This window comes from Natator depressus, chromosome 1, assembly GCF_965152275.1.
Source record: "Natator depressus isolate rNatDep1 chromosome 1, rNatDep2.hap1, whole genome shotgun sequence".
NCBI classification, from domain to species: Eukaryota; Metazoa; Chordata; order Testudines; family Cheloniidae; genus Natator; species Natator depressus.
This window is the reverse complement of record NC_134234.1, coordinates 138,384,827-138,409,976: the sequence shown is the minus strand read 5'-3', so window position 1 is coordinate 138,409,976 and position 25,150 is coordinate 138,384,827. Positions and strand designations below refer to the sequence as shown.

At 44.2% G+C, this 25,150-nt stretch overlaps 1 protein-coding gene across 4 annotated transcripts in view; it reads left to right on the top strand.

Annotated features, from left to right (window-relative positions):
* The window catches only part of SH3KBP1 (SH3 domain containing kinase binding protein 1), a 363,156-nt gene that overhangs the window by 47,737 nt on the left and 290,269 nt on the right, over positions 1-25,150 (top strand). For 3 of the 4 annotated variants that reach the window (XM_074967825.1, XM_074967818.1, XM_074967836.1), the window contains exon 2: positions 8,423-8,580. In XM_074967825.1, the coding sequence (XP_074823926.1) occupies positions 8,423-8,580 (158 nt within the window). Of the gene's footprint in view, positions 1-8,421; positions 8,581-25,150 lie in introns of those variants that run through there. The other variant, XM_074967845.1, reaches the window with a different exon arrangement.

The following is a 25,150-nucleotide window of genomic DNA, read 5'->3' as shown; positions in this document are numbered from 1 at the left end:
TGGCAGGGTTTAACTGAGAACAACACTTTATGGTGATATATGAAGCTGATAGTAGTAAAAGTTCATACCTGGTAAGGTGGGCAGAGGAGAGGTAGTAAAGGAGCTAAAATTTCCTGAGGTTCCCTGGTGTTCTGTCATTGCTGTGGGACAAAGTAAGTCTGGGGACTGTCGGGCTGTGCCAACAGGGGGTCTAGCTGGTTGTTTACAGAGCTATTAGGCCGGCGCGGACACTCGTTTTTCCAATGTCCGGGTTGTTTACAGTAATTACAAACACCCCCAAAACCTGAAAATCCAGATCCACGGCCCCTCCCGTAACCACGTCCCCCTCCCCGCTACTGTTTACCTTGCCCTGAATAATGCTGTATTTGCAGGGCCATTAACTTTTGGGAAGATTGTTCCTCCTTTCCCTTTAGAGTGCGATGGCAGTGTTCTGCCACTGATTACAATTTATCCATGGTTTCAGTTTCCCACCCAACACTTATTCGCTTTAGCATACTGCCAATAGCAGGTAGGAGGCCATTAACAAACGCATGAGCCAGGGCGCCCTTCCCATTTTCACTTGGTTGCTGTATACCAGAATGTTGCAGAAAAACATCAGTCCGTCGGGTGCGATAGTCACCCGGACTTTCTCCCTGTCGCTGTTTACAGCAATGTATGGCTGCCCAGTTTGTTTTTGGAGTCCATACTCGAGGGATGGCCTCATGTAGGTTTTTAGCTCGGTCTTTACACTTTTTCCGGTATTCAGCGTCAGGACCGGTGTCTGGTAAAGCTGAATGGCGCTCACTGATGGGCCAGTTGGCTGCTGTGAGCCATTTTTCATGCTCGCTAGCGGTTACAAGTAGCTTGCACAGCTGCAGGAGGTCTGCCTCAGAGGGTTCATAGGTGTCACACACTAACAAAAACTCCTCTGCAAATGTGGTAGGATTTTCCAGGGGCTTTGGAAAGCCTTTTACAATTGAAAGGAGCTCTGTACGAGTCCAGGGTTTATAGCTCCAAGTGGGACCCTCTTGTTGGCCCCCAGCATGCAGGATTCGGAGGGGAGCCTGGATAGGTTTAGAGCCAGAGCGTAAGCGTTGGGCCCAATCAGTGTCCAGGCTGTCTTCGTATGTATGGGGAAAAACAGGAGTCAGGCAGACTGGAGGGTTTTGGAGGAACGGGGGGTTTTTCTTTACGGGTCTGAGTGGTACCGGAGGAATGGGCCTGGGCGGTATTGGACGATCCGGGCTGGTCTGAACTGGAAACCCCTGGGAGGAGTTGTGACCGCCTATTGATCCGATGCAAGGATGCCAGGCCAATTAATGCATCTTCCTCATCGTCATCCCCAGAATTTAACAAGGGGTTTTCTTCTTCCTTTCCCACAATGAGATGGGAGTATGAAGGAGGATGGGATCGATCCTGGTTTTCTCGGAGAACGGGATAAAGGGGAGCGCTCGGTCTGGCAGCGGGAGAGGAGGCTTCTAATAAAGCTTTTAACTTATCATTTGAATCTTTGAGAGGCAAGTTTTGATTCTGTCCACCTATGATTTGCCTCTTCCCACCACTGCATAAAACAATCAACCTCTCCTTTTGCCAATTTAGTTTTAGGTTGGCCGAGTTTGTCTTTTAAGACGTCTACTCGGTCTTTGTCCCAAGATCCTAACAGTGGCCACTGAATTTTGGGATTCTCCTGAGTTAGCCTAGACCATTTTTCCAGAAATTTACAGGAGTCCGGACCCTTCCTAAAATACATAAAATGAGCCGGTGTTCCTTTAGGGAACTGTCCCGACTTAGATGTCTGGCTACCCATACAGGAGGACTTCACACACCAATCACACAAGAAAGAAAGTCGGGTTCGTCAGAGCGATGCCCGGTGCAACACACAAAAGGAGCCCACAGGCTACTGCCTCAGTCGCCCTTGCTTTCACACCAAGGGTTTTACCCAAGGCGCGATGCGGCTGCGATTGTGCAGATTTCACTCACTCAGACCATGGGGACAGGAACCCTTTGGTCAGCCGATCCCCGGACGGAGACGGCGCCCAGACTCAAACACACCACAGGGAGGATGGATAGACACAGAGACAAGACAGTCCTCAGTCTGGACAAAACACAGAAATAATTACCTGACCAGATTCCTGATGTCAGATCCCGGGATCCCTACCAGAACAGAGTGGGAACCAACAGGTTCGATGGCGTAGACTTCTGTGGTCATGCAAGTTCTGGCGGAGGACCTTCCGTTCTGGCGGAGGACCTCTCGGGCCAAATGCCCAGGTGCCGGCTTGCCACGGCTGTCCTAAGAACAGTCAGGAGTCACACGGCCCCAGTGAAGACGGTTGCCATCTCGGTGGGACCTCCAAATTGTCAAAGTCAGATTCAAGACTCACTGAATTTGTTAGACCACTCTGTTTATTAGCAAAGCGCTTTGCCAATGCACCCAGATATGCAAGCCTCCTGCAAAAGCTCAAGCTAACTTATTTAAACAGATAAGGGAAAGCCAATTTAACATAGGAGACAAAAGGAAGCAGAAACTGACAAATATACATACATATCTTATTTGCATACTAACGTTTGCCAATCTCCTAGCTCAGTGGGAGCTCTAAGTTAATTAGTTTGAGGACCCATTGTCTCACACTCATTAATGTTTCTCTTCCTGACAACTATATTTCAACAAACCCTTCAAGCAGCATTTCTTTAATGAATTATAATTTCAATATAATTCATTCTACTTTCACAGCACCTAAATACCTAAGAGGATCTAGGCCAAAATCCGCACCCGCCCCCCCCAAAAAAAGTTGGCAGAATGTATTATTCAAAATATGTTTTGAAATATGGATGTGCAAATCCTTTAGTATGCTTTTAAAAATGAACTTGATTTAATAACTGAAACTGAGTCCTATAAATTATAAAGCACGGTTAGGCTTTTATGTGCTATTTTTGATACATGGGAACTTGGATGTCTTTTTTTCAAAATGTTGTTATTTTTCAATGATTTTCACAATTCTTCGATTTACCCTATTCGCCACCCTCTAGAGCTGTGGATTTCTTAGCTTTTTTTGAAAAATGCTTACAATTATCCAGTTTCTGTGAAATTTCACCCTTTCTGTGCCAGCTGCTGTTTTGTATACCATCATCAAGTCACACACACTTAAAAAAATAACTGTGGAATTTCCTGATAGGGTGCAGAATTTAAGAAGTATCAGTGAGCAGGAAGTTTCCTGGGGAGGACACATCTGTGTTTAATTAAATTTAACTTCCGTTTCAAAAAATTGTTTCTCGCACTTATGGTTGCAAAGATATATGTTCCAGTTCCTCTGCAGCAGCTTATAGCTTCCCCAAGCAGCTGCAAAGTCCAATTAACAGCAGTATGGTCAATTTTACTGGTGCTATTCAGAATAAAATGAAGTCATATCAATTTTACACTGCTCCTTGGGTGCAGCGTCAGAGGCAAGGACTGGAATTATTTATGGAGAAAGAGGATTCAAAAATAAAGACTAGGAGAGTTGTACGGTATGGATCCGTTTCTTTCACTCTTCTTCTTGCAGCAGCCAGGGAATGGGGAGGCAGTGTAATTTGAAGAGTCAGTACTGGGAGTGAGCCTAGAGTTCCTACTCTTCCTGTCTCTCTTCTCTTCTCTTCTCTCCTCTTCCCCCCCCCCCCCCCCCAGTTTTGGAAAGGTTCATTCATAGCAACTGAGAGGAGGCCTGTCCACCTCAAGAACTGCAGGGTTGGGGGGTGGCTATGACAGAGTTACATACTTCACTTTCAGCAAGATGAGGATAGAGGCTAATAGGTTTCCTTGGAAGAGAGCAGAAGGATCTGACACCTACCAAAGGGACTTCACAAGCTGTCAGACCTGGAGGCAGTTGGGCCATATTACAGAAGTAGGCTTTTTTAAAAGAAGGGTTTGGGCTACACAAGCTCCTGCCCTCATTGCCTGGACCAAAGGGTGAAAAAATTATTTAAGGCCTACAATAGTGACTTGCCTCTTTAAACCCTGAAGTCGCCTGAGTTCTAGCGATCTCGCCAGGGCTGCAGCATGGATATGCTTCCCAACTAACAGACCACTCAGCCCACCACAAGGGGATATGTGCATCTATGAACAATATGGAAAATTGGTAGGACCCTTAGTTAGGTGTCTGATTCAAGCTCTGATTGAAAGTAAATTCTTTATAAGAAGTGGTATTGGACTTCATCTCACGTATGCTACAGGTCTTGCTATTTGTTTTACAGGCAGTGGGCCCCTTATGGCCTCGGCGCTGTATTGTTGGTCTCTGTGTGTACATGTTTCTTTTGTTTTGTGGTTCCCATACAGGGGCCAGAGGTTCTCACCAGCAGATCTTTCTTCCCAGATCCCTGAAAAGGTGCCACGACTGATAAATGCCCTATCTTAATGGTTCCCCCGGAAGGCTAGCAATGGCATTCTCATAATCTGTGGTCTCACGGGTGGACCAAAGCGGGCAACCAAATGCAAACTATCCAATGAACAGAATTGTCCTTTATCTTTAGCCTCCAGTGCAGAAGGAACATGATAACTTCACCATTATGCATTAAAATGGTTTATTCCATCTCTAGCTTCTTTATGATGCCCATGATCTCACTTGTGGGTATTTTGGATCCATTATGATTAAAGCTACGTTTTAGTCACAGGTAGTTTTAGTAAAAGTCACAGACAGTTCCTGGGCAGTAAACAAAAATTCACGGCCGGTGACCTGTCCATGACTTGTACTAAAAATATCAGTGAATAAAACTTGGGAGGGGGAGCAGCCTGGGGGAGGGCGGCCTGGCTGCTTCGGGGCAGGGGAGGGAGGTGGCGGTGTGCAGCCTGGGACCCCGCTGGTGCTGGTGGGGAGGGTTGGGGCTCGCAGGCTCCCTAGCCGGTGCTGTCCATCCCCCTCAGCAGAGTTTGTGTGTGGGAGGAGCCAGGGGGTTGGGGCACTGGGCGGGGTGAAGTGGGCTCTGAGCGGCGCTTACCAGGGGGGTGCCCAGAAGTACCGACATCCCCCCTGGATCAGGTCCTAGGCGGAGGAGTGGCCACACAGCTCGGCGCGTTGTCTCCGCCTGCAGGCACTGCCCCTGCAAGTCCCACTGGTCGCGGTTCACAGAGCCCGCTTCACCCTGTCTGGTGCCCCAACCCTCTGCCTCCTCCCACACCCAAACTTTGCAGGGCGGGGGCCTGAGCCTGCCCTGTGTTTGGTGCAGGGGCTTCCTGAGCTGTCCCTGAGCCAGACGTACCGGCTGCTGCAGAAGTCATGGAGGTCACGGAAAGTCACAGAATCCATGACCTCTGTGACAAACTCTCAGCCTGAATTATGATGCCAAATGGTGGCTGTGATGTCTAAGTCTTGGTAGGACTAGAAATCTTTAATTATCTAATGTGAGATGAGACTGTAGTATATTTTGATGAAAGGTCTCCAGGACATTCAGAAGTTCAAGGTGTGTTGTGGCCTTTAGCCCTTGGCCAAAAGCAATCAGGCTCTTCTAGCTATAGCTAGGTGATATCTCTGTCTGTGTTAATATTGCCCAAGAAACAAGAAAGTGTGTGTGTGTGTGTGTGTGTGTGTGTGTGTGTGTGTGTGTGTGAGACTTCTTTGGGATGGGAGGAATAACCATACTCTCTTACCAGCCTAGTTCGATACAATGTGCTATCCCTTTATAAGTTAGGTGGAATGTTATTGGGATTGTCTTACTATCTGTGGTGGTATCACCGTCTTGTCTGGGCCAGTGGGGTTTCGCTCGCCCTCATTTTACAACGGTAAATTGATATTTAACTCAAGATGGCCACCTGGGCTTTAAATTTCATAATCTAAATTTAACACTTCTTCGCTGGTCCAACTACAATAAGCTGTGGTCAGAATGTGGCCTCTGACCAAGCTGGGTTTCTTGGGTTAAGACTGGAGACATTCTTCCTCCCCGTCTCAACTTCACCCAGAACTGGCTCCTGGAAGAAACAGCCAGTAACGTGGTGGTGTTGGCCCTTGCTGGGCCCTGATTGGATTCTGCTTGCTCATCGCCCTTCTAGATCGGGGTGGGCAAACTTTTTGCCCCAAGGGCCACATCAGGGAATAGAAATTGTATGGCGGGCCATGAATGCTCACAACATTGGGGTTGGGGTGAGGATGAGGAGTTTTGGGGTGTAGGAGGGTGATCTGGGCTGGGACCAAGGGGTTGGGAGGGTGGGAGGTTGATCAGGGCTGGGGCAGGTGTCCGGGAAGGGGTACAGGTTCTGGGTGGGGGTGTGTGGACTCTGGGGTGGGGCTGAGGATGAGAGGTTTGGAGTGCAGGAGAGTGCTCCGGGCTGGGATTGAGGGGTTTGGAGAGCGGGAGGGGGATCAGGGCTGGGGCAGGGGGTTGGGGCGTGGGGAGAGGCTCAGGGGGTGCAGGCTCTGAGCAACGCTTACGTCAAGCGGCTCTCGAAAGCAGTAGCATGTCCCTTCTCCAACTCTTATGCAGAGGCGCAGCCAGGCATCTCTGCACGCTGCCAAATCTGCAGGCACCGTTCCTGCAGCTCCCATTGGAGCGTGTAGGAGCAAGAGCAGGGCCATGCCGCGGCTTCCGGGAGCTGCGTGGTGCGGCCCCGACCCTGTGCCCCCGCTGGAGCAGTGCCGAGGCGGCTCGACCGCGATCCAGCGCCCTAGCCGGAGCGGGGCCAAGCCACATGATGTGGCTCGCAGGCCAGCTTAAAACATCTCTGGCCTGCGGGGTTCTGCTAGCAGCTGATCCTGGATGGCCTCTCTAGGCAGCTCTTGAAAGAATGAACTCACTCCTCCTTTTCTTCAAAAGGCCATCTGAGGGTGGTGGTGTCAAGGTGGCAGGGTCTCCAGCAGGGGGCAACAACACCCTGTTCCTGGTTTAATGGTGTATGTTCCTTTAGCTTTGCCAGTTGCCGTGATTCCCCAAGAGAGCATTCACTCTCGTGATGTCTTATATGGCACACACAGTTATCTGCACAGAAAGGAGATGCATGTGGGTATTTCTGTTCCTGCTGCTTCAACCTCTTGGGGGGGTAAATGTTCTACAGAATGTCCTTAGAGTATGATTTCCCATCACAGGAGATGGGGCTTTCTAAATGCAGCTATTCCAGAGATTCTGGCATCCACTCTTCTTTTGGTAGCTGCTGGGAGAGCCTCTAGAGATAAGAATAAAGTAATTTTGGTTAGGAGGGTGGTTTCAGGTGAAAATAAGTGAGAACAGCACCCGAGGGAAAATGCCACAATTGTTCTAGAGCGCCAAAAAACAAACAAACACAAGCAAACAAACTTCCTTCCACCATTGAGCATCATCTTGCTAGTAACAGAAAAGTTATTAATTCCTTCTGCACGGCTTGCCTCTGATATTGGCTTTTAAAAAAAAATTTTTTTTTGCCACAGTAAGTCAAATACTAAATATTTAGAAAATTTACTGTACGCCTCAATTCCACACTGATAGAGGAAGAGCTCGATTAGGATGGTATGGGGGTGGGCAGAGAAACTTTACCCATTTCTAATAGAGCTTATTCCTGCCATTATGAATTTCCTAGGCCCTTCCAGTGGGAGATATAGATATACACGATATCGACATAGGTATTTGTAATATAATATGAGAAGTTGGGGTTGGGTTTATGGAGCTTTTATTCTTTTGGGAAAAGAGTAAGGCATACTACCTGGCATGATTAAATACTGGTATAGGGGCAGCAACAAATAAGTGTGTGTGTGTGTGTGTGTGTGTGTGTGTGTGTGTGTGTTGACATTTTGGAGCAATAGTAATACTTGAATTTTACATCCTCTGATGCATTGTCATTTTGCAAGTGAACATCAATTTTTCCTCCTCAGTGAAATCGTAAGAGAGTATATGCACAAAGCAAGGCTTTGCCAGGCTGAGCTCTGCATTTCTGAATACATCTTGCTTATAGAGAGATTGTTATAGAGAAATTTAGCATCATGCAGAAATTTTAATAATTGCTTCTGGGGGTAGCAATGATGTGCCTGGCAAACTGAGTAAAGGACTATGGTTTTGAATGGTGTGGATTTGAACACCATTTCAGAATAGTACTGAAATAAAGCAAGTATTTATAAAGTAAGAGGGAGAAAAACCATAATCTTTTCCCAGAAGTAGACACCAGTTTGTAATGCTTACATCTGAATGGATACTGCTGCAGTGACACAAATTGATTTTTTTTAAATTAAAAGATAAATATAAAATAAACTGATTCAAATTGCTGTCTGTCAACCAGTCATAAAAGGTTTCTCAAAGGATCTCCCCCCACCAGCACTTGTCCCTAATATGCTGCTGTTGTATGAAGTCTTCAAGGTTAATCTGATGCTATTCCTGTTGCTGAGCAGCTGTTACCGGGTTGGTTGGTTGGCTGGTTTTTTCTTTTTATCTCTGAAGCCATGAAAACTTTAATCAACCTGACTGCAAATAAATACTGTCTCTAACTCTCTGCAACATGTGGCTGTTTCTTTTTTAGTGGAGGCGATCGTGGAATTTGACTACAAGGCTCAACATGATGATGAGCTGACAATCACAGTAGGTGACATAATCACCAATATCAAGAAAGAGACTGGAGGCTGGTGGGAAGGACAGCTCAAAGGCAGAAGAGGTTTGTTCCCTGACAACTTTGTAAGAGTGAGTACAAAGTGAAACAGTTCTTGTATATTGTACTTACTAGCTTGTATTGTTGTTTGACTGAAAAGCAGTCTTTTTATATCATGCTGCTATTAGTATTTTTTTGAATCATGTTGCATTACAAAGTAGAGAATGCATTTGTGTGGATATCTAGTGTAGTTACGATATCATTAAAATAAATAAATAGACAAACCTTTTTCCTGCTCTGCAGTGGTTATTGCAGCTCCATGGTCTGAAAACAAAATTAACTTTTAGGACAAAGCCGTCCTCCAAAACTCAGTTCCTTGTATGACTCATGCTGTTTGTAATATCTTCTCTCTCATATACAATATCTATTTATAGATATCTAGAGTGCATTATGGTGTGATGTAAAGGCTTTATCACAGGAGAGGGCAAACTACGGGCTGGATGCGGTCCATCAGGGCTTTCAATCCGGCCTGCAGGATTGCCAGCCCCATGGCACAGCAGGGCTAAGGCAGGCTCCCTGCCTGCCCTGGCCCCACACCGCTCCTGGAAGCGGCCAGCACCACATCCCTGCAGCCCCTGGGGGAGCAGAGGGCTCCGTGCACTGCCCTTGCCTGCAGGCACCAACCCCTTCCAGCTATCATTGGCCAGGAACAGGGAACGATGGCCAATGGGGGCTTTGGGGGTGGTACCCACCCTCCGGTGAGGGCAGCGCACGGCGGAGCCACCTGCCGCACCTCACCCCCAAGAGCCATTGCTGGATATGCTGGCCACTTCCGGGAGTGGCGTGGGGTCAGAGCCTGCCTTAGCTCCACTGCATGCCACTGCCACCCTGGAGCCGCTCGAGGTAAGTGGTGCCAGGCTAGAGACCACACCCTGTATGCCTCCTGTTCCCCAACCCCCTGCCTTGAGCCCCCCCGCTGCACCCCTTCTGCACCCCCAACCCCTTGCCCATAGCCTCTTGCCGCACCCTGCACCCCTTCTGCACCTCAACCCCCTTTCCTCAGCCCCCTCCTGCACACTGCACTGCACCCCCTTCCACACCCTGCACTCCCTCCTGCACCCCTGCCCCAGCCCTACATTCATGGCCCTGCATACAATTTCCCCACCCACATGTGGCCCTCGGGCCAGAAAGTTTGCCCACCCCTGCTTTAACAGCATAAGCTTGGGGTAGATGCGTTATTCACAAATAGTGAAGCTATGAGTGAGTTATGCAGATTTTTTCCAAACAAATGTCTTTAAAATCTTTATACCACAACTCCCGTTCACGTTTCTAGAATGTGCCAAATATGGTGCAGAAATACTATTTTTAGGAATGTTTTCAAGTGTTCTTTAATATTTTGTGTGGAGGCTCTTCTTTGTTCCCCTCCTCCTGTAAGAGCATCCACCATGATCTTGTACTGGGACCCGCGAGTGGGGACCCATATGCCTATATTGAGTCTTCTTGGTTCAGGGGTCCTTGTTTGCAGATCTTGATGTAGCTTTTGGGCGACAGTTACTATGAACCTAGCTCTGTAGGAGTCCAAGGGAGGCATAATAACCAGAATAAATTACTAAAGTAGCTTTTCTAGACACCAGTATTGGGATTTTCAAGTCTGATATTGCAGCCCTTAAGGGTCTGAGAGAATGTCCCCTTTCCAATGGTATAAAGGTCCTGTTTCTAGCTGTGCAGAACCATTGCATGTTGGACTTCAAACATATAAAGCATCTGTTACTGATGCAGGATTGAATATTGTTCCTTGTAGTCCTTGTCAAAGTGTCATTTTTTGAGTAGTGGGTAGGAAGTTCTACATCTGGTTAAAGGAGGAAGAAACTATTTTGTGGAAGTTTTTTTTATTAAACTTTTTTGAAAGCTTCTCAAAATCCTCCCTCCTCCTTCCCCCCCCCCAAAAGAAAAGAAAAAAAAGAAAATGTTTTTGAGGTCTGTTGCAGACAATGGTAATGTTAGTTTCCCAAAAAAAGGGTTGCAAGACTTCTATAATGGAAAGTGTTAGACAACCTAAGTGTAGGGGTTGCTTGCCAGATTCTCCTATAATACAGTAGGACCTCAGTGTTACGAACAACAGAGTTACAAACTGACCAGTCAACCACACACCTCATTTGAAACTGGAAGTAAGCAATCAGGCAGCGGCAGAGACCACCCTCCCCCACAAAAGCAGTGCAATGTTAAATGTAAACCTCTTCAAAAATAAAGGGAAAGCAGCATTTTTCTTCATAGTAGTTTTTAAAGCTGTATTAAGTTAATGTTCAGTTGCAAACTTTTGAAAGAACAACCGTAATGTTTTGTTCAGAGTTACAAACATTTCAAAGTTATGAACAACTTCCATTCCTGAGGTGTTCGTAACTCTGAGGTTCTACTGTATCTAAGTTTTGTTACCTCCTGTACTTTCTAAATGATCGCAAACATGTGCATCTAATCAAATGATCTCAAAATTTTACCATTTTTCTCAATAAAAAGGAACTTAAGGCCAATATAAACATATACATTACATGCAGTATCAATAAAACTGCAGTTTTTGCTTAATCAGCATATAAAGCTATTTTCAAAAGAACTGAAAACCAGATTACACACATGCTCTTTCTCATAGTCAACCAGAACACAGAGTAAAATTTGCTTTTCCTTTGTGGAACCTTCCCTATTCCAGTTGGATACAACTGTAATAGGAAAAAGTTTCTGACATACATTCTTTAAAAAAAAAAAAAAAAATACTGTGCGAGAATCTCAAAAGTGCATAACCTCACCTGCTGCTTCAATTTGTTTTATCCATAATTGTCCTTAAACTTGATAGAACTACAATTCAGCATGGACATAGTCACGTTGGGAAAGCTTGTCAAGCATGATAACCATGGCAAATAAAATTAATGCAGGTATATAATAATCACATACATACATATACTCACTCATGTTCACTGCGCCTCTCTTGAATTCCTGAGGATTCCTAAGGATGGTCACAACAATATCAAGTAGGTGTAACTTGCTTTTGGGAGCTGTGTTCAAAATGATCACTACTTTTTCAGTGGGTCTTGATGTTTCTGGTATGTGGCATCCTACCCTACTTCAGAATATCAAAATAGTTGCTCTCAGAGGTCAAAATAGTAGCTCTTCACAGTGAAACGTTTTACATATATGTTCATATACCTGCGTAAAGGTTAAATTTCACCTGTGAGTGGAGGGGCTGTGACAGGCCTCTAATACAGGGAACTGCAGCTATTCTTTTGTGCCAAAGAAGGATGAGGAGCAGGCAAACAGAATTGCACTCCCTGCAGGCATTGAAGGTGGGTTCAGTGCCAGTTGCACATTGCCCATCATGGAAGGTTTTCATGGTTTAGCTATGGGAAGGGTAGTAGTATGGGCACTGAGTCTGTGATTACATGGATTGGGTGGCCATGAAACCTGTGACAGGATTGCAGAAAAGTCACAGCCCCTGTTTAACTCAAGCATTGGTATAAGGGCGTTGGAGCTACCCTACTTGTGCCTGCAAATTGGGGGATGGTTTCAGTGAGGTATTTGCTGCACTGGACTTTATAGGAGGGTTGGAGATTGTAGGCATGAGTACTATCTGAAAATCTTGGATTTGTTACCCATAAACCTCCTTGATCAGTACATGCCATAATACTGACAAACTAGTTTATAACAAAAAAAAAAAAAATAGCACTAAAGAAAAAAATAGTTATTGTAAGGTCACAACAATAGCAATATGTCTGCTGTACAAAGGAGATTGCATGTCATCAGAATACATATATGCAAGGTAGCTTTTTTTTTTTTTTTAAATGGAGCCTGCCACCCACTACCTAAGGGCTGAATCCTGACCCCACCAGCCCTGGCAAGGTGGGGAACTCACTGGCTGCCTGCTCCTCCAGCTTTTGTGTCTCCAAAGGTGGGCAGGGTCCAACCACTGCTGGCGGCCCTGGGGGTGGGGGCCGCAGCTTTACCATCCCCCATCACTGCCTAGGAGGCTGTGACTGCAAGAGAAGTCCCTGGTGGCCTCATTCAGCCCTGGTGGCTGCGTATGAGAAACGCTGGTCTAGAGCAAGAGGAGGATGAGCAGTTCTGGTTATTACATTTTAGACCAGTCCTGAGGTAGATAAACATGTAGATTGGGTTGGAGGGATAAGATCTGGATTATGATGGAAAATGTGCTCTTCCTAGAATTGGTTTGCTGTTTAATAAGGTTATGAGAGCATCCCAGGCTCATCAGGAACTTTATAGATATCTAAAACTTGGGGGATTAGGCAATCAAATTTGCTTAAATCATAAAAATTAAGTAGTATGTGTGGATTCCAGAAGTGCAGTTGGAAGAGGGTAGAAGATTGTCAAGAGAGAATAGGGATGCTTAGGAGGTAAAGAGAATGAAATGTATTAAATCATGGTTTGGGGGAGAGTGGTGGAGGAAATTAAAAACAGAATATGGGGGTAAGAGCAGGTGGCACTGGAAGTACTTTTTGAAGTACCTGTAACCAGAATGAAGTTTTCATCTCCATAGAGTGAGAGAAAAGACTAAAAATACAGATTACAAGAGAATATTCTAATGAAGAGACAGAGAATAAAAAGACAGATGTGAGAAAGAAAGGGGAAAGGAAAGCGGGTGATGGTGTTATATTTACAACTTCAGTAGCCTTATTCATCAAGGGACTTTCACTGTGAAGTTACAGGAAGGGTATTTCCTGCTCTTGAACCTGCAAGCCAAATGTACTGAAAACATACAAAACAGCCATCAAAAACAAATGCTGTAAGTGTAAATTTTATAGGGAGAGTAGAGGGGCATATTTGTCATAAATGACCTTCAGTTCAATGGAGCAACTATACAGGTACTTAAGATATCGTTTTCCCACTTCCATGTTTTTGTCTATTGTCAAGATGTACATCTGGTCTAGTGAAAGGTGACGTGGGAAAAGTTTGTCTAAATATGTGTGAAAATACTTTGTGTTCCTCATTCAAGACCTAATTTTAGATTCTGCAGTCAACTCACTTCTGTTACTATAAACAATGACGCATGAAACTGATATTTTTAATTGTGTTTAAGAAATATCTCTTATCCTTTTATGATTCTTGCCTCTCAGATTTCGCAGAGGTATAAATACAAACAAATAAATACAAATAAATCCCCTCCCTGTATCTGCTCTAATACCCGATATCCTCCAGATACAGATTTTTTTTTTTTAAAGGAGATACAGGAAAAGAAGAGGAGACGAATTCTGTGGCAAGGGAAGTTGATTGAACTTCTATTTTTAATCTGTAAAATGTTTTTTTGTTGTTAATGTTCGTGCTGAGTCTGCAAAAGATGAAATGTGTTTGGACACTGAACTTCTGGGTAATACAGGCAGTGTGTGCTAAATTTGTTCCTCTTTCTTTTGGTGTTGAGAAATGTCATTCGGAAGCAGATGGAAGTTAAGAAAAACATTGAATTCCTAGTCAAACCATGCTTTCAGTGTAACAAACTGTACTTGAAAATGCAGCGGCAGTTGAGACAGTTAGATTTTGCTGATAGCAAATGAAGATGCAGAAAGCAGGAAACTGTGGTGAAAACCCACGCTTGCTGGCTTTAATTTACAAAGGCAACTGGTGTGTGTGATCTAGTGGTGCAGCACTGGTAAATTATATGCTACACTAGACTATGACAGGTTAGACTATCTTCATCCTTGTCAATTTACTCCAGGTGACTTGCAAGTACTGTTAGCAGACTTGTAGACCCTTTATTTGCAGGCTACAAGTGCAACTGGAGTTGTGTAAAGTTGCTGTATAAAGCCAGGTTTTTAGAATCCATGAAACAGAGGGCAGAAAACTATGCATAACTGCACTGATGCTTGAGGTCAGAAGAGCTGCCAAGCTCCATTGACTCTCTCTTTGTATTAAAGCAGAAAATAAGCCTCTAAATACTGCAAATCAGTTGAATTTCAAAGACGATGATGTGTCTGCTAAACCCTCTTGAGAAGCCCATCCTACCCTATCCCCTGTTAGTGGAGAGGGTACTGCTATTCCTAGGGGGATCCTGTTCTTGAACCCTTCACAGGGCTCCCTCTTTTATATAAAGACTTGGGCATGTGGGTGTCTCTTATAACTATAAAGCTTCCACAGCCCTGATCAGGCTGCTAGAGAGGAGAGAGCATGTATTCTTTCCTTCCCATATACCCCCAGAGCATCCCAATAGTTGTTAGCCACTCTATTATCTTTGCCCCAGCCTTCTGGCTGCTGCTTGGTGGTGGACAGGTTCTTTGTCACTCCTCCAGCATCCCCTCTCCCAGCCCGGCAGCCTCCCATAAAGCTCCCTGTATCTGCTTCTGATATTGTGCTCTTGACTTTCCTTGATTCTTGTTGATTTTATTGCTGCCCGCAAAGTTCTGAATAACGGTAGTGAAACTGACTGTGACCTTGTTAATTTTGCTCAGTAACTGCTTCTGAAAGCTATGGCATCTCCAGAGGGGCTGAAGTTATCTGCAGACTGAGGAATACAACAGTGTCCACACTTGGAAGTTTATCTGCTTAATTGGCCAGTGGAGCCCTTCAAGTCCTTTTGTGTACTTGGTGGAGTGTTGCCATTAAATTGTTGCATTCTGATAAGATTTCTATTATAAAAAACCCCTCATTAAATATAGATTAATTCTTGAGAGGCAGTGGGCTACAATGCCTCTTAATTGCCACTTCGTTCTTAGAAATAAAAGTCAATAGCCCTGCTCTTTATGGCCTTGAGGAAAAATAATTAAATTAGTTACCTTAGGTCCCCAAACTGTGGAGCATGCCCCCCAGTGGGGTGCGGAGGAACATTTGTGGAGGGGCCTGGGCCAACCCCCATGGGCAGTGGGGGAGGGAGCTCCACTCTGCCCCCAGCCCAGCTGCAGCCCCACAGCTCCACTCCATCCCCTGCTCTTGTTCCAGTTTAGCTCTGCCCTCTCTGCCCCCAGGCCAGATCTGCCTCTAGCCCCAGCTCCCTCAACCCCCCATGCGGCGCCACCTCCCCCCCCTCCCGCTTCCCCCTCCCCCACTGTTCTGTCCCCAGCTCCACCTTCAGCCCGCGCTCCTCTGTTGAGCCAACTGTGCTTTAATGGACTGGGGGGCACGGACAGATTCCGTTACTGGTAAGGAGTGGTGCAACAGGAGAAGTTTGGGCACCTCTGCCTTAGGGTCAAGTGCAAAAGAATTAAATGGGCAAAAATGCTTCAATTTTTGACATACAGGACAGATACTTTCATATTTTATTTCCCTCCCACCCTCTTCTTAATAGCAAGGTAGACATCATAAAAAGAAAGCTTTAATACTTGTTGGCTTATAAGTGCAGTTTTTTTAAATGCATGTTTAAATTATGCAAGGGATACATAATGTCATATGCCTCCAGTTCAGTACATCTATTCTAGTTTGTTTCATAGTATTGCATATTGTGATAACTTATTTGTAAAGAGTAGTATTTTGAAGAAGTGGTTTATTAGTTTATTTGTCAGTGACTTATTGGCAGCAGCACAACTGACTGCTGACTTAATTTATGGATGATACTTAAATGTATTCCTTTTTAATGTTTCCTATCGTTGGTTCCTTAGTATCTTTATTACATATGTTATACATTAAGTAATTGATTATACAGTACTAATACCACCACTACATTGGTTTGTTGTGAAGACCGTTCAATGTATAAAATGGAAATTAAAAAAAAGACTGCTCGGCAAGCTAATTATCCTTTGCTTTCTGTTTTGTTTTTTCTGAAGAAAACAAGTTCCATTTTGAAGCATATAGTTGATTTATATAAAGGAATAAAACTACATTTGTTGTTGGAATTTTCAATAGCGGATTCTAAACTTATATTTTTTTATCCAGTAAGAATGAAACTAAGAATTTGTTTTTTGTGTTTCTCTGCTTGAGGCTCTAAGCCAGAGGCAGAGGAAAGGAGAGGAAGAAGCCAATTAGAGCAGAATTTACCATTTTGGGGTAAGTTTTCAAAGTAGTGGTATCTTACTCTCATGCTCCTGTACAGAAGGCCTTCATCACAACTTCCTTTGGACACTTTCTTCTATCTGAACTTTGCATTGTGCAAATGGTTTGAATCTGTGGGACCAACATATCTGGAGGATAGTCTCTTGTGCTAGTATTCATCGCAGCATGTGCTATTGATTTGCAGGAGTATATGTGGTGACTCTTTCCCAATGCAATCTTGAAAGGTTGGGGGCAGTGCCTTTATCACTGTGGAGCTGTGACTTTGTAATTCTCTTCCTTTCGATATATATGCCTGAGTTCATTTCTGGCTTCCTTCCAGGTTCCAAATATTTCCTCTTTAGCTTGTTTGTGTGTGGGTGGATAGGTTGGTTATTTATGTGTATTGGATTGGGGCTCTTTTATACTAGGTCCAGCATTTGTTTTACTATTAACTCATGTTGCCATGAGAAATTCTTCTTCTTTAGATAAATTATTTTAAGGTGCTTGGAAACCTTCAGGTACAATTGCCTTATTTAAAAAAACAAAACAAAAAGGGCCAAAACCCTACAATTTTGCATATACAGAGGCCCTAGAACAGAACAGATCTGTCCTTTTCTTTCCTCTGTGGGAGAAGTTATAACTCTTGAGATGCAATAACAGTATTTGCAGTAAAAAATCATAGACTCCTGGAAACTAAAGGTAGAAAAGACCTGTTTTGACATCATGTTCACCCCCTGCCTTTGCAGGATTATTCCTTACTGTTTAGTCAAGGACAAGTTGGATTTTTGTATAATATAAATGTTGGAAGGAATGGTATAGGTAGAACCACTACATCTGTAAGGCTATGACTGATATCCTTTGGGTGATGCCATCTTTAAAATTATTAGATTATGAACTCTGTGGGATTTTTTTTTTCTTTGTGTAAGATGACGTAGAAGTGACACATGATTCTGGAGGTATATGACAGAACTATGGGGTTTAACAATTCTCACTACAAAGGGTTACTCCCATGCACAAACTTAGTCTCACAGGTAGAGTTCCATTGACTCCTGTGGAACTATGGAAATCCTTTGCATAATTATAATAATTTCATCTTCTTCCAAATATCTCACAATACGCAGCAGTTACAATGGAAATTTTACAGTGTGACGACATATCAGACGGGCAAGAAAAGACATCAGGGATTGTAATACTAAATGCCACCATGGTGAATTTTAGCAAGCCTATACTCTGAGGAGTAGTTGTTGTTGCACCTGATTTTGTGAGGATGAATAGACAATGGAATAAATTGTATAAGGAGATCATTAACATATATGTATGAAAATGGAGGTTTGTTTTTTAAGTCTTCTTTCCTGTGAACCCAAATAATAATGTTGTGCCAAGACATCAGACCCAGAAAGAAAGACTAGAGACAAATTTCTAGTCAAAGGAAAAGCATCCAGTCCATTTTAATTGTTCAAGATGAATGAAGTGCAGAAATAAGCAAACAGTGTAAGTGGTGAAAAATAACTAACAGTTTTAAAATGTGTTTAGTTTCAAATGAAATAAAAATTAAAAGTGAAGGTCACTTTTAAAAAATGTGGGGTTAAATTTAGGTCACCTAAAGGCACTCCTGGTAATATTTTATAAAGGGTGTTCGTTCTGGTTTGGGGTGAGACTGCTTAAATTTAATATTGAGAATTGCATTTGACTAACTTGTCTTCATGTAAATATGTGTTTTGAGTGTTGTATTGCCTGTCTAAAATCCAGTGGGAAGCAGTTTAGAAGCTTATGTTGGAGACTGTATTGTTTAAAGGGCTCCCCCCCCCCCCCGTCCTTTTCACCCTGCTAACGCCTGACTACATACATTTACTGGAGCTTCACAGGTATCTTTGTAGCATAATTATTATAAGGCAGGGTGTATTGGAGCTATTTAGATTCATGATCCACACATGTCATTCTCTTGGGAGTTGAGGGGGAGAAATGAAAGTACATTTCTCTTGAAGTGCGCATGATTTTGGCTTTTATAGTTAATATTTTACAGCTACATAATATCAGTCCTTTGGGGCCTTCAATATCTTTCTTTTTTTTAAACTTTCAAGTGAATTTGGTGCTTTTGAAAGATGCTGGATTAACATCCCTGGAGACAAGTCCTCTCATTATGCCTGGAAAGGACAAGGAATGCTGCCACAGTATTCCAGCTGGACGTTGGCTGGTCACCATGGCCATTCAGTTCTTAAACTTTTTTAAGGGGCTGCCAGTTGGAGTGCCAGTTACTGCCATTTGTTGTGATAGTAGTTGTTTTTTTCCCTTTTTAAATAACATGGACACCTCCCACCACAAGCTGGACGGAGACTAAAATTTCACATTTGAGAACAAATGGTAATGAATTTCTTCTACCACTGACTTGAACTGGGGATGTAGAGGTAGAGTCTAGGCCAGGGGTGGGCAAACTTTTTGGCCAGAGGGCCACATCGGGTTTGCAAAACTGTATTGAGGGCTGGGTAGGGATGGCTGCACCTCCCCAAACAGCCTGGCCCCCTCCCACTATCTGACCCCTCCCTCTTCCCGCCCCCTGACTGCCCCCCTCAGAACCCTTGACCCATCCAACCCCCCCTGCTCCTTGTCCCTTGACAGCCCCCTCCCAGATCCCTCATCCCTCACCGCCCCCCCCCGGGACCCCACCCCCTATCCAAACTCCCCTGTTCCCTGACTGCCCCAACCCCATCCACACCCCCGCCCCCTAACAGACCCCCGGGGACTCCCACGCCTATCCAACCACCCCACTCCCTCTCCCCTGACTGCTCCCCGGAACTCTCTGCCCCTTAGCCAACCCCCCTGCTCCCCGCCCCCTTACCATGCCGCTCAAAGCAGCATGTCTGGCAGCCATGCCGCCCAGCCGGTGCCAAACACGTTGCCGTGCTGCCCTGCAGGAGCGCGCAGCTCCGCCGCCCAGAGCGCTGCCCGCGCGGCGGCATAGCTGTGGGGGAGGGGGGGCAGCGGGGGAAGGGGGCCAGGGGCTAGCCTCCCCGGCCGGGAGCTCAAGGGCCAGGCAGGACTGTCTGGCCTGCGGGCCGTTGTTTGCCCATCTCTGGTCTAGGCTATCCCAAAGCATGTGTAAGGCATATGGATCCATGATCCCATTATTTACAGTGACCTGATTTCTCCGCTACCTGTCTCCGTATGCTATTGTGACCCAACACACCCTGAAAGCCTAACTTGGGAGTCCAGGACTCCATGACTGTACAACAGGGGTAGTCAATAGGTAGACCGCAAGTCAAATCGGGATGCTTTTTAATGTACCCTGAAATCTTTTTATGTACTTGTTTTCATTATTATTTTTTTTATATTTTCTCTGGAGTCTGGACCTTGACTATACCTTGCTGAATAAATTTGGACCTTGACAAAAAATAATTGATTATCCCCGCTGCACAACAAGAGATTTGATCAAAACACCCCGCCAGCAGAACCTTTCCCCATTTGAACCTACAGTGACAAATGCCATCATTCCCCAGTGTTGCAGAGCGTGGGTCAGCATGAGCCACCCTCACTGCATGACAACATAACCACCCCAGCCTCTGTTTTCTTCATGAGCCAAACTTACTTGCACTCAGGTATTTGAAATAACATTTTTCCTCTGGTAGTCTGATTATTACGCAGTAACCCAAAATAAACATAGTTTCTTTGTCCCTCCTAGGTGCCAATTATTCTTCCCTCTTTCTAGGGATAGTAGCACTTATACTCCTGGTGCAGGGTTCTCCATAGCCTTCCTTCTAGGGCAAGGGTGGCCAACCTGAGCCTGAGAAGGAGCCAGAATTTACCAATGTAAATTGCCAAAGAGCCACCATAATACGTCAGCAGCCCCCCCATTAGCTCCCACCACCCGCTCCCGGTGTCTTCCACCCACCAGCAGCCCCTCCAATCAGCGTCTCCCCCTTCCTCCCCGCACCTCCCGATCAGCTGTTTCGTGGCATGCAGGAGGCTCTGGTGGGGAGGAGCTAGGGCATGGCAGGCTCAGGGGAGGGGATGGGAAGAGGTGGAGGGGGGCAGGGCCTGTGGCAGAGCCAGAGGTTGAGCAGTGAGCACCCCCTGGCACACTGGAAAGTTGGCGCCTGTAGCTCCAGCCCCAGAATTAGTGCCTATACAAGGAGCCGCATATTAACTTCTGAAGAGCTGCATGTGGCTCCGGAGCCACAGGTTGGCCACCCCTGTCTTAGGGGGTGTACGTACTAGCCTCATGATTACTTTGAAGTCCTGCCCTTGATGGGATCAGCCTGTTCCCTGCAGGTCTATCCCAGTGTGTGAACAGGCAGCCCATCCTGTAGAAGCCTCATTTTTGGGCTACCATCATGTGACCTGCTGTCATCTGATTCCGTCACAGGCCAGAGCTTAGGGCTTTAGCCTCTTGGGATATGTCTATACTGTAATTAGACACTGATGGTTGGCCTGTGCCAGCTGACTGGGTTTTGCGGGGCTTGGGCTATGGAGCTGTTTAATTGCGGTGTAGATGTTCAGTCTCGGGTTGCAGCAGGAGCAAGGAAGCAGACATTACCAAATATACAGCACAGAGTAAATATGTATTGGCCCAAAACTGTGTTTTACCAAAAGAAGTTTTAAAATGCACTGTATGTAACAGCTTCTCGGCTCCTTGGAGCTCAGATCAAGTGCAGATAGTCTCTCGGCCTATCAAAGGCTGCGATCAAGTGTCTTGATCTTTTTGGTCTTTTGGCCTTGAGATGAAAACCTCGTCTGTGTCTCTTGTACCGTGAAATAAAAACATTATCTATGATATTGCAGTTTATGGTTGTACAAATAGGGAAAATGTAAATCCAGAACATATGCAAATTGCATTTTAAGCATTTGTCAATGTATATTTTGTAGAATGAATCCCTTTAAACATTGTAAAATAAGCACAAGAAAGATTGTTAAAGAACTCCATTGTTACCAGAAACTGAACAATTATTGCTTTGTGTGTCTGCTTGTAACTGTGTTGTTGGTTTTTATTGGTGGTCACGTTTACTCAAACTGTGTCACTGTAGATGAGGAGTGGTGATGCTTTACTTCCCTGCTTATCTGTCAGGTAGGTTAATAGAGGAACAAGATGGGTGAGATAATACTTTTTTGGACCAACTTCTGTTGGTGAGAGAGACAAACTTTTGAGGTACATGGAGCTCTTCAGGTCTGGGAAAGGTACTCAGTGCTACAGCTAAATACAAGGACCTAGAACAGATTGTTTACAATAAGTAGTTAACACACATTGTAACAGATCACTCAGAGTGAAGTGGCCTGTTAGCACCTCTGCAGTACTAGAAAAAAAGACCAAAATCTGAGTGTATTTAGTTTAGCAAGCTAATGGCAAAACTATTATTTTATAAAGACATTTCTAAAAACAAGATTACCATAAAAAGAGCTAAATTGCTCTTGTTACTAGATAGTTTTGGTGAAATATAGATGGAAAAAATGATTATGTGTAGTAAAAAACCACTGTGCTAATAATAATCTTGCAACAAGAACGTCTAAAGTTCAACCACAGAAAACCGGCATGCCTGTCTCAATGTGAATTTATTCATCAGCATAATTTTTCCTGTTTCACTTTTTTCTTTGCTTTTTGTGGGTTTTAGTTTTCAAACTTTAGCTGAATTCCATTGTTTTATTTATGCTTATGTCTGACAATTTAAGAGGATCGAGGCATGACAAATGTGCAGCTGTAAGAACATTTAAATGTAGAGATTGTTTTGTGCATTTTCTCTTAGTATTGCAAATACGTATTTAAGTAAAAGGTCTTTATGGCCCCACCCACCTTCTTCTTTTAAGCAATTATGCAATAAAATCAGAGCTCTATTGTGCCTTTTTCTGTGTGTGGATCTTTGACTCCATGGAATTTGCACCCATGGATTGAGAATATGTTAAGGCCCATAATCCTGTATTTGAAATCATAATCAGTTCTCATGAAATGATTGCCACAAATTCAGGATTAAGTAGGGGGAAAAGGAAAATTTTGTACATTTACAAATGTTTTTGTAATGAAACAATGACAAGGAAAACTATGACAAATACTTGAAAGGAGATAGGATTTGTTTTGTTCTGATGTAAATGAAAGTTATCTCCTTTGTGAAGTTGTTCTTTATGGAGCAAAAGTATTTATATTAAATGTATTTAAAACCTCCCTAGGTGCATGTGTAGGGCCTAATCCTGCAAACACTTCTGCAGAGGAATAACTTCACCATGCAGATAGTCCCAATGAAGTCATTGGGATAATTATGTGCGTAAAGTTACTGACATGCATAAGTGCTGGCAAGGTAGAGGCTGTCTTTAACAACTCTACTGAGGATATTAGAATCTAATTATTATGAGAGAGACAGGATAGGTGAGGTTCATAGATTCATAGATATTAAGTTTAGAAGGGACCATTATAATCATCTAGTCTGACCTCCTGCACAATGCAGGCCACAGAATCTCACCCACCCACTCCTGCAATTAACCTCTCACCTATGTTTGAGCTATTGAAGTTCTCAAATCATGGTTTAAAGACTTCAAGGTGCAGAGAATCCTCCAGCAAGTGACCCGTGCCCCATGCTACAGAGGAAGGCAAAAAACCCCCAGGGCCTCTTCCAATCTGCCCTGGAGGAAAATTCCTTCCTGATCCCAAATATGGCGATCAGCTGAACCCTAAGCATGTGGGCAAGATTCACCAGCCAGATACCCAGGAAAGAATTCTCTGTAGTAACTCAGATCCCACCCCATCTAACATCCCAATCACAGGCCATTGGGCCTGTCATAAATATAAAGGGAAGGGTAAACCCCTTTAAAATCCCTCCTGGCCAGAGGAAATCTCCTCTCACCTGTAAAGGGTTAAGAAGCTAAAGGTAACCTCGCTGGCACCTGACCAAAATGACCAATGAGGAGACAAGATACTTTCAAAAGCTGGGAGGAGGGAGAGAAACAAAGTGTATGTGTGTCTGTCTATATTCTGTCTTTGCCGGGGATAGACCAGGAATGAAGCCTTAGAACTTTTAGTAAGTAATCTAGCTAGGTACGTGTTAGATTATGATTTCTTTAAATGGCTGAGAAAAGAATTGTGCTGAATAGAATAACTATTTCTGTCTGTGTATCTTTTTTGTAACTTAAGGTTTTTGCCTAGAGGGGTTTTCTATGTTTTGAATCTAATTACCCTGTAAGGTATCTACCATCCTGACTTTACAGGGGGGATTTTTTTTTTATTTCTATTTACTTCTATTTCTATTAAAAGTCTTTTTGTAGGAAAACTGAATGCTTTTTCATTGTTCTCAGATCCAAGGGTTTGGGTCTGTGGTCACCTATGCAAATTGGTGAGGCTTTTTATCCAACATTTCCCTGGAAAGGGGGGGTGCAAGTGTTGGGAGGATTGTTCATTGTTCTTAAGATCCAAGGGTCTGGGTCTGTAGTCACCTAGGCAAATTGGTGAGGCTTTTTACCAAACCTTGTCCAGGAAGTGGGGTGCAAGGTTTTGGGAAGTATTTTGGGGGGAAAGACGTGTCCAAACAGCTCTTCCCCAGTAACCAGTATTTGTTTGATGGTGGTAGCGGCCAATCCAAGGACAAAAGGGTGGAATATTTTGTACCTTGGGGAAGTTTTGACCTAAGCTGGTAAAGATAAGCTTAGGAGGTTTTTCATGCAGGTCCCCACATCTGTACCCTAGAGTTCAGAGTGGGGGAGGAACCTTGACAGGGCCTATTTCCCATGAATAGTTAAAGATCAATTAATTGCCAAAATCATGTTATCCCATCATACCATCTCCTCCATAAACTTATCGAGTTTAATCTTAAAGCCAGATAGGTCTTTTGCCCCCACTGCTTCCCTTGGAAGGCTGTTCCAGAACTTCACTCCTCTGATGGTTAGAAACCTTCATCTAATTTCAAGCCTAAGCTTCCTGATGGCCAGTTTATATCCATTTGTTCTTGTGTCCACATTGGTACTGAGCTTAAATAATTCCTCTCCCTCTCCGGTATTTATCCCTCTGATATATTTATAGAGAGCAATCATATCTCCCCTCAACCTTCTTTTGGTTAGGCTAAACAAGCCAAGCGCCTTGAGTCTCCTTTCATAAGACAAGTTTTCCATTCCTCGGATCATCCTAGTAGCCCTTCTCTGTACCTGTTCCAGTTTGAATTCATCCTTCTTAAACATGGGAGACCAGAACTGCACACAGTACTCCAGATGAGGTCTCACCAGTGCTTGTATAACGGTACTAACACCTTCTTATCTCTACTGGAAATACCTCGCCTTGATGCATCCGAAGACCGCATTAGCTTTTTTCACAGCCATATCACATTGGCGGCTCATAGTCATCCTGTGATCAACCAATACTCCAAGGTCCTTCTCCTCCTCCATTACTTCTAATTGATGCGTCCCCAGCTTATAACTAGAATTCTTGTTGTTAATCCCTAAATGCATGACCTTACACTTCTCACTATTAAATTTCATCCTATTACTATTACTCCAGTTTACAAGGTCATCTAGATCCTCCTGTATGATAGCCCAGTCCTTCTCTAAATTGGCAATACCTCCCAGCTTTGTATCATCCGCAGACTTTATTAGCACACAACCACTTTTTGTGCCAAGGTCAGTAATAAAAAGATTAAATAAGATTGGTCCCAAAACCAATCCCTGAGGAACTCCACTGGTAACCTCCCTCCAGCCTGACAGTTCACCTTTCAGTATGACCCGCTGTAGTCTCCCTTTTAACCA